This window comes from Heliangelus exortis, chromosome 15 (assembly GCF_036169615.1).
Source record: "Heliangelus exortis chromosome 15, bHelExo1.hap1, whole genome shotgun sequence".
In the NCBI taxonomy this organism is placed as follows: Eukaryota; Metazoa; Chordata; class Aves; order Apodiformes; family Trochilidae; genus Heliangelus; species Heliangelus exortis.
Window position 1 is genome coordinate 5,551,849 of NC_092436.1, and position 8,883 is coordinate 5,560,731.

The 8,883-nt window shown below is 49.6% G+C and overlaps 1 protein-coding gene across 2 annotated transcripts; it reads right to left on the minus strand.

Moving 5' to 3' along the window:
* Positions 1-2,842: 2,842 nt before the first annotated feature.
* ATOX1 (antioxidant 1 copper chaperone) lies at positions 2,843-7,497 on the minus strand. Of its 2 annotated transcripts, none has more exons than XM_071758800.1 (4): positions 7,341-7,497; positions 6,153-6,228; positions 4,705-4,862; positions 2,843-3,052 (listed from the first exon to the last, which is right to left on the minus strand). In XM_071758800.1, exons 1-3 carry the CDS (start codon positions 7,344-7,346, stop codon positions 4,729-4,731), a joined length of 216 nt encoding a protein of 71 aa, XP_071614901.1. In that variant the 5' UTR covers positions 7,347-7,497; the 3' UTR covers positions 2,843-3,052; positions 4,705-4,728. The 2 variants fall into 2 exon arrangements, with proteins under 2 accessions (XP_071614901.1, XP_071614900.1); XM_071758799.1 differs by having other exon boundaries at positions 4,710-4,862; positions 7,341-7,496.
* Between the last annotated feature and the right edge of the window lie 1,386 nt (positions 7,498-8,883).

Genomic DNA, 8,883 nt, shown 5'->3' on the forward strand with positions numbered 1-8,883 from the left:
AGCAAAGATATAATCATGAGGCAGGGGAAACAAAAGAACTTTTAAAGCCTGTCCCTATGAGTTTGCCCAGTCCCTCCTGGTGCTGCTGTTAGAGGCAGTCAGACTCACACAGCTGGAGCTGGGCTGACAACCTTGTAAAGAAACCAGAACTGAACTCCTGCTGCTGGAGGACATCTTTGTGGCTGGCAAAGCACCAAATTACACCTCACCAGCTGCTCTACCTGCAGCTGGCAGGACTGACAGGTCCCTCTTCCAGCAAGGTGCTGGGATGTCCTGCAGTGTCAGGGTGTCTGGTACAGGAAAGCTCCTTGTCCAAGTTGCCACCCTTTCCTGTTTGTGCTGCAAACTGAGAATTTCCATGTCTGAAAATGGCTTCACAGCCTCAGTGTCTGGCATATTGTGCTTTTGGGGTTTTTTTTGTGGAAATTCATGTGACCACATCTGCAGGCTTGTTGGGGTCTCTCTCCATGATATCCAGCCTGAGTACCAATTCCAGGCCAACCTGATAAATGAAGATTTTGAAGATCTTGAAGTCAGGAAGTGGTGGAGCAAAAAGACTGTTTAGGTAATGTCTTACCCTTTCAGATAAAGCAATTGGTTAGTTGCTTTTTCACCCAAAGCTTTTCCAAAGGCCACCCAATGGGTCTGCTCCTCTGGCCAGTCAACTCTCCTTTCTTGACTTCCCTACCCAGCTGTAATCAGCCCAAACCCAGCCCACACACTGCAGCCAAGAATATCACAGGATGTCATTCCTCAGCTCTGGCTGTGTGCTTGTAGAAGAGGTGACTTTTTTGGAGGCCTCCTGTGCTCTTCAGGAGCCACAGCTTCAGTAGTGCTGGGCCAGAGCCTCCAGCACTCCCTGTCCTGGAGGCAGGACCAGCAGAAGCACCTTATCTTATCCAGAGGAAAGGAAAGCAGGCAGAAAGAGAGTGTTCTGCAGATTGCCTGGTCTGGTTGAAACAGACTGTTCTCCTGATAAGCCTGCAAGGTTGATGGGACAGCACAGGCATTGATGTCCTGCTAGGCTTTTCGTGGAGAAAACAACCAGCAGCTTGGCCATCATCCTCCTGCCCTGCCCTATTAGGAGTCATTCCAGTTCTTGGGTATTTTTATCAAGTGTGCCTGGAGTGCTGGGGTCAACAAGTCCCATCAGCATCCTCAGAGCCTGGCACCACAGGTGGGCTGTGCAGACTTGTCACCTTTTTGTCCCCTCTGCTCTGGGACACCTAGTGAGAAGCAGGATATCACACACCAACAACCACCAGGTAAGGAAGTTCCCCAGTGCAGGGCACACACTCTCTGTAGGAAAGCAAGTGGCAGGGATGCTTTAGGGAAGTCTGTGCCAGCTCCTGCCATGCTGTGCACCCATGGAAATTTTGGGGCTGTAAAGGGCTGCAAATGGTTGTTATTAAGAGCTAATGGCAGCATTGAGCATGGCAGTCAAGTGCAATGATTCCCTGCTTTGAGGGGACAGTTAAGAGACACTTCTTAAAACCTGGGGCAGAGAGTGAGAAAGGAAGAGTTCCCAGTCTGGACTGGTCTGGGACCCCCCAGTCTGGGGTCAAGGCTCCTTCTCCAGAGGAAAGAGAGCAGCTCTGGGGCAGGGTTTTTGAAGGGTTGTTCCTCCCCTCCATTTATTCCCATCACTCTCTGCAGCCAGCTCAGGGTGACCACAACCCACCACTGCAGCTGATTTCCACCCAAAGCTACAACATCCTTTTTTGCAGCAGGCAAGAGCTTAAAGCAGCACTGAGCCCCTCCATCCACACTGCATGGAAGAGGAATCGCAGCCCTGCAGATGGGTGCTGAAACCTCAGGTATCTGCATGAACCTCCTGGATGGCTGTGAGTAGAAACCTTTCCCTCTCTGGCTCAGAGATCAGCAGACTTTAAACAAAGCAGACAGTTCAGCAGCACAGGGAGAGGGGAGCAGAGCAGCTGGGGCAGTGTAGTTAGCAGAAGCTTCAGCCCAAACATCAAGGACAGGCAGTCTGGCTTGGAGCAAGACAGACTGGGAGACACCCTCTGTGGGCACAACACTTCCAGTCCTCCTTGCCAGTTTGGCAGAGAGCAAGTGCCACAAGGGCTGTTGGCTCTGAAGCCAGCTGTGCCACCATGTGCCATCCTCCTCCATGCCAAAATGACAGCACACACCCTCCCCCAGCCCACTGCTCCCAGAGCTGTGCCACTGGATAACCAGCTGCTGGCAGATGCACTGGCAGTGCCCAAGGGGCAAGCAAAATTAATAAATTACAATGAGCAATGGCAAAAAAAAAAAAGACCAGCAAGTGGAGGGCTAGGGAAAGGGATTCCCTGACTCACCAAGGACCCCATGGTGCAGGCACAAAGCAGAAACAGGTTGCAGTTCTGGGCCTTGGCTCTGGAAACTTGCACATGGTGCAGTGTTCTAACAAGCACTGTACTAAGCCTAAGCTGAGTCTGTGTTCCCCACTCCTACTTGCAATTTGGTTGGCCTATGAGCTCAATCATGTTGCTGGGGTCTGGTGACTTCTGTCTCGTGGCCCCATCTAGATCAAAAAAGCCACTTGGTTATCCTTGACTCACAGGGGCTGCAAGAATCCCTTCTTCCCAGCACTCGCATCCAAAGTGGGAAGTTTGTTTTGTCAGGGAAAGACATCTGCCAAGACATTCCCTGAATCTAAGTGACACTCAAGCTCAGGTCCTCTGAGACATGTCCTTCAGGCAGAGGTTGCAGTCATCTTCTAAAGAAAGGTGCAGTGTCCTTGAGAGACCTGCCTTGCTTCGTAGCTTCCCATCCCTAAGATCCTTCCCTTTTACAGAAAACCACTTAAAGCAGTACAAAGACACACATGACACAGACATGCAATGAAATATAGAAGCAGCACCTCGGTTTACTAGAAAACAGCAAATATCTTCTATATTTCTCCACTTTTAAAGCCCAAGATGCAGCTGTCTCCTGCCAGTCCTCTGCTTTCCAACATCTGGCAGGGTAGTAAAGGTCAAATGACAGAGCAAGTTGGGAGACATGCAAACAGTTAAGCCATGGTTTTGCTGAATTCATGTTTGAGCTCCTGCAAAATAAATAAATAATCATTACATATCCCAAGGCACACAGGAGATAACGTTATCCAAAGATGCCCTCTGCCGGTCACAAGCCAAAGGAACAGCACCCACCTCGGCTCTATACCAGTGATTTGCAACTACTCTCCCTCCTTTTATAGATGAACTCCTAAAAATATTCCCTCTGGAAGGAAATGTGCTGCAAAACATAATTTTAGTGTTTTCTTCCCATAACAGCTGACGTGACTTAGCAACAAACTACTAGCAAGGGTAGTCCAGCTTCTCCTCTCCTTTGTTTTGGATCAGAAGATGCTTGGGTAAGTCAAATAACTTTGGTTACAATTCAATAGGAAAACAAAAGCACTAAGAGAAATATTCTGCCAGGTCGGCCAGTTAAACTGAGTCCCTAGGTGTGCTGATGTAATATAAGGAAAGTGGTGGGGCCAGAGAAAAAAGGGAAATAACCACATTATCTGAGACTGGCTTGGCTGTAATGGTTAACTCTTGCAGGCATTTCATAGTCCACAAGACCCTGGAAGTTGAGAACAAACTGTTTGAAGCACTAATCAATTCAGAGCATGTTTCTCTCTTTGTTTTAAATAGCAATGTTATTTGATGTTAAACAATATCTAAGAAGTACTGTGAGCTTGTTCAAATTATGCAAATTGCAGATTTTAAATCTGTTAAGTCAGTCTATTGAAACAATGCAGATCTATTGCACACACACATCAGTATCAGCACAAGGTTTTCTTGTATCAGTTTAATTCCTGCTGGTGTAAATCCAGCAGGATTAAATTTAATTTAATGACTGGGAATTAAAACAGCATGAACCTGTTTCAGTGCATCTGTGTTGGGCATTTCTGATGATCAAGCTAGACTATTTTAAAACAATGTCATTGAATTAGAACTCCCCACAGACAGAAACAAACTCTTAAGAGAGGTAATATAATAATCTTGGACACTGAAGAATATTACACACAGGGAGTGGGCAGCTCTCTCCTCTAACCTCATTCTTTTCTACTGAAATTAAACCCTGTCTGCAAAAACATTTCAGTCAGGAAAGTTTTGTATGTGTTTTCACAGTGCTGGGACAAGCAGGTTGTCTTTGGGACAGATGTCCAGTTGATTAGGGGCTGTGTGGACTGGGAGCTATTCTGAAACCAAATGTTTTAAGTCCAAGAGGGTAGCAGGGTGCTGCTCTTTTTCCACCCCCAAGTTTAGTGGAGTATTAACAGCAATATCAACAGAATCAGATGTTGGAGGTTCTTGTGCTAACAACCAAGCTCCTGCATCATGTACCTACAGAGGTCTGTGTGTCCCATCACCCTCCCTCTCTCTGATTAGTTCATCAATGTCTTTGGGATTCTTTTCATGCATAATATGCTCTGGCAAATGTGAGGTTCACCTGAGAATGGCACAGAGGCTGTGTTCTACCTCTCTGCTACACAGCTGGGATCACACAGGCTTTGCAGAGTAGCTAAGGGGTCTCACACAGAAATGGTGCTGGCTCTATGTGCTGGTTGGTGCTGCTTTCCTGATATGAGGGGTTTGCTGGAGCTGGACCTGCAAGTCTTTCCTACTTTGTGCTTTCCAGGAAGCAGCCTGTTTTATTGGGAGAGCTGGAACAAGCTCAGATCTCCCTCTTCAGCACCCTGGTATATACCTAACCTCCTCACACCAGGCAAGGCTACTGCGCAGACTTCTCCCCAAGATAGGAAGCATTCTTTCCAGTCTTCTTTAGGGTTTCCAAAAGGGTGTTAACGTTGTGCTCTGAGTCAATGCACACCTTCTTGTTGGGCAGGTCGATATCAAACTGGACACCTATGAGGAAAGGAAAAAAAATTTTGCAGAGCTGGAAGCAGCTAAGTGGTGTGAGCATGGGGAAAGCTCATCCTCACACCTTTGTTGTCCCCAAAGCCATCAGTCAAATGCATTTATGCCTCCTGTCAGCAAACCCTGATACGACCACCAGCCAACTAAACCAAACTGGTGTCCTGCCAGCAAGGGTATGAAGGAAGCCAGATGTACAGATCTGCATCAGGCACCACAGTTCCTCAGCTGTTTTTAATCTGTTATCCCCACCTTGGATCAACACAATCACTCATGCAGCAGCCAGAATGAGCTGAATGTAAACCAATCACTGTAATCTCCAACCAGCTCAGCCTGTGCTGTGGTTTAGCATGGACAGGCACTAAGGAGGGAGTTAGCACAGGGGTTAGGACAGGGTCAGGACAGCGGTGGTATGAGCTAAAAACTGTGAGTAGAATGGAGGGAAAAGACACTTTCCCATGTGGATTTCCCAGTGGCTAAGAAGGATAAGCCACTCCTGCTCAGCCCAGTGAAAGGAACTATCCATCCTCTGTCTAGACTCAAAACTTTCATGTATGTATCAATTTTGAAAGCTTTGCCCAATCAGGCTGATATTGGCCAGCACGTTGAAGAGTTATGAAGGTGCTGACAACCACACATAGAGGAAGTAGGATCACCACAGCCTGGTACAGGGTATGGGAGAAGTTGCAAGGCTTTCACTTTGGTGACTGGAAGCTGTTCTCACTCAATGAGGACCAGGATGCTGGCTGACTGGTCTTCACAATAGGTTAAGTGTGGGTCTGATCAGTCTCTCTTGGTAATTCCAGCACAAAGAAGGCACAGGTTATAATTTTCCAGGTGGTTTTAAAAACAGGCTGTGCCCACAAGCACTAAATGCTCTGCTCAGCAGTTCTTCTCTGTGACTACTGATGACACATCCAGGGAAGCAGCACCAGATACTCCAGGCCTCCTGAGGAGTAACACCAGGCAGAACATTTACCTCCCTTCCCTCTAGCAGCCTGAGGAGGGGTCTACCAGTTTGTTCCTCAGAGGGCTCAGGATGAGACCCTGGTGATTCAGAGCCACCTGCAGCCACAGAACATTTCTCCAAGGATCATAAGAGTCCTGCTAACAACCTGTGACTGGTTACTGACTAAGCAGCAGGCTCAGAGCAAAGTGAGGGGCAGAGGTTTCCAGTCAGCCACCTTCAGCTTTCTACAGTGCTGCCCTTGCAAGCTGGAGGATCCCAGGGCAGTGACATACTGCCCAGTGCTGGCTGTCATACACCCAGCACCAACTCACCTCCCAGCCTGTGCAGGACACGGGTGACAGCATTGGAGCAGCCTTCACAGGTCATGTCCACAAAGAACTCGTGTTTCTGAAAAGAGGCAGATGAAGGATCAAGGAGGGTACAGCTGGCAACATACCATGAGCACTTGTCCATACCATGAACAGTCTCCCTCCACACTTCCCTTCTTCCTTCAGCAGGTAGGTTGGTCAAAACCTTCTCCAACCCAAATGTCCACACACACCACTAAGGGATCCTCAGCAAACCCAAGACCTCTCAGTATTCTCCCTGTGGTGTTGAGTTGTCCTTCACAGCATAACTCCAGGAGCCTGCCTGGCCCCTGCTCAGAGTAGGGCCACCTTTGGGGCAGCACAGGTTGCCATCTCTGTCATCAGCCCACAGACTCACTCCATTTGCCCTGGTGAGCCCAGGAGCAGCAGGGCTCCTCCCTGGAGTTGTGCTGACTTAAGTCTGCAAGTGGTTTTGTTGCTTGCCCATCCTGTGTTTGCAAGGCCTTTGGCCCCCAACGTAGTGAACTCACATTAACAAAACTGAAATATAAGGAATATTAGTGCTGTTTTTTCATCCCTTCACTCTACTGGGGCCCCAGTGTTATCTTCTGTGAGGGATACTGGTGACATACAGGTGCATGTAACATGTATGTAACATGTATGTAACAGTAAACATCACGCTCAACCTTTGGCACCAGATGGACCCTATTATCCTTTTCTGCATGTATTTTTTACTTTCATTTAAAAAACAAAAACAAAAAAAAAAACAAACAAAAAAACCACCAAACAAAAAACCCCCAAACCTGTTTTTTGTTACCTGCAACCCGTATTTCTTTGTATTCAAACCCCCCCTTTCTCTCCACCGAGAAGCCAAAACCCTCGTGGTCACAAACCACCCTGGAACGGCGGCTCCCGTTGCGATTTTCCAGTGTAATTAACATTTCCTTGATTTTTATTTGACAGATGCCCAGGCTGTGCTGGGGGGCTGCATGCAGGAAGCTGGGACGGGGACGTGGCCGCGGCAGGAAGGGTTCCCCGGGCTCCTCCCGCTACCGGACAGCGTCCTCCCTGCCCCAGCCCCACCGCGATCCCCGGCCCCGCACAGACCGATCGCGGCTCTCGGCCGGCCCCGCACAGCGCCTGGATCCGCCATGGGCCGCCCGCACCCCCCCGCCCCAGCCCCGCACCCACCGGCATGGCGGAGCTGCGGCGGCTCCCGGGTCTCGGCTCGGCGCGGAGGAAGGGGCGGGCCCGGCCCGGCTCCTGAGCGCCGGCCCCGCACGGCGCCAGCACAGCCCCGGGGAGAGGCCGAAAGAGCCTGCGCAGCCCAGGGCCCGGGAAGAACGGCCCCGGCCCCGGCCCCGGCCCGTTGGGCTGCCGGGTGTAAAGGCAGAGGCTGGAACGGACTCCCTGGCTCCCCCTCTCCGGGCAGAGCCATTCCGGTCGCCTTCATCTCTAACCCCAGAGCTCCAGAGGGGATTTGCAAAGGACCCCGGTACCAGGGAAGCTCAGGGAGGGCAGCAAGGTTGCGGCTGCTGCAGAGATAAAGTTCGGGAGGTGTTGGCTGTTGTTTGTAGTGAGATGAACCGGCTTAGGCCGTGGGACACGCATGTTTTGGGCTGTTCTTCACACTGATCAAACTGCTCTTGGGGACAGCAATTTAATTATTAGTATCCAGAGGAAGGGCACGAAGATGATGAGAGCTGGAGCACCTCTGCTGTGGAGACAGGCAGAGAGATGGATGGGGTTATTCAGCTTGGAGAAGGCTCCTTAGAGCACCTGGGGAGGGACTTCTTACAGGGATAGGACAAGGAGGAGTGTTTTTAAGATGTAAGAGAGTAGATTTAGATTAGATATTGGGATGAAATTCTTCCCTGAGAAGGTGGTAAGGCAGTGGCACAGGTTACCCAGAGGAGCTGTGGCTGCCCCATCCCTGGAGGTGTTCAAGGCTGGGTTGGATGGGGCTTGGACCAACTCTGGTGGAATTTGTCCCTGACCATGGCAGCTTGGTTGGAACTAAATGATCTTTAAGGCCCTTTCCAACCCCAAACCATTCTCTGATTCGATGATTTGTTGCAGAAACGCAGCCCCACTTTTCATGGCTATGCTTCTCTTCCCATTTTTCCAATACTAAAAAGCTGCCACTCCTCTTGTGGAGATAGACTGGGACTGTGGCTGGACCAGTGGATGGAACTCAAGGTGGTGGCAAGGCTGAGGCCATCAGAAGGCAGAAAATTCCCCAAAGGATTAAGGAGAGAGCAATGGAGAAAGTGCCTGCACGGGCTCAGCCTGTCTTTGTGACAGGAAGAGGATGGACACAGACAAAATGGCTGCAGGAGTGAGGTGGGAAGACTTGATATAGATGGGGCAGGAGGTGTGAGGATTGGCAGGGCTGCTTCAGAAACCATGTTCTTCTCTGTCTTTTGAGATTTACTGGTTTAGAAGAGTTCTGATAAATTGGATTATTGAATAGGGGTTGTAGCAGGGGGGTCCCTGCTTCAGAGTAGATCGAGGCAAAGGTTTCTAGTCTCTGAAGATGTGTGTTTGCTTTGTGTGGTTCATTGGGTTGGGTTTTTTCCCCCATTTTTTTCCTCCTTTGAAGTAGGATGGGCTTCTTTCTTAAGAACTCTAGGTGAGGTGGGGAGGCTGTGAAGGGGACCAGGAGCAGATGAGTTGCTTTGGCAGGTAGTGGGGTAACCAGGAAAGGAGAGAGTGCTGTAGGGCAGGGCTGAGG

Coding starts and splice junctions, on each gene's coding strand:
- ATOX1 (XM_071758800.1), bottom strand. Junction 4,863..6,152: donor TGTCCTGCACAGGCTGGGAG/GTGAGTTGGTGC, acceptor CTTTCCTCATAG/GTGTCCAGTTTGATATCGAC.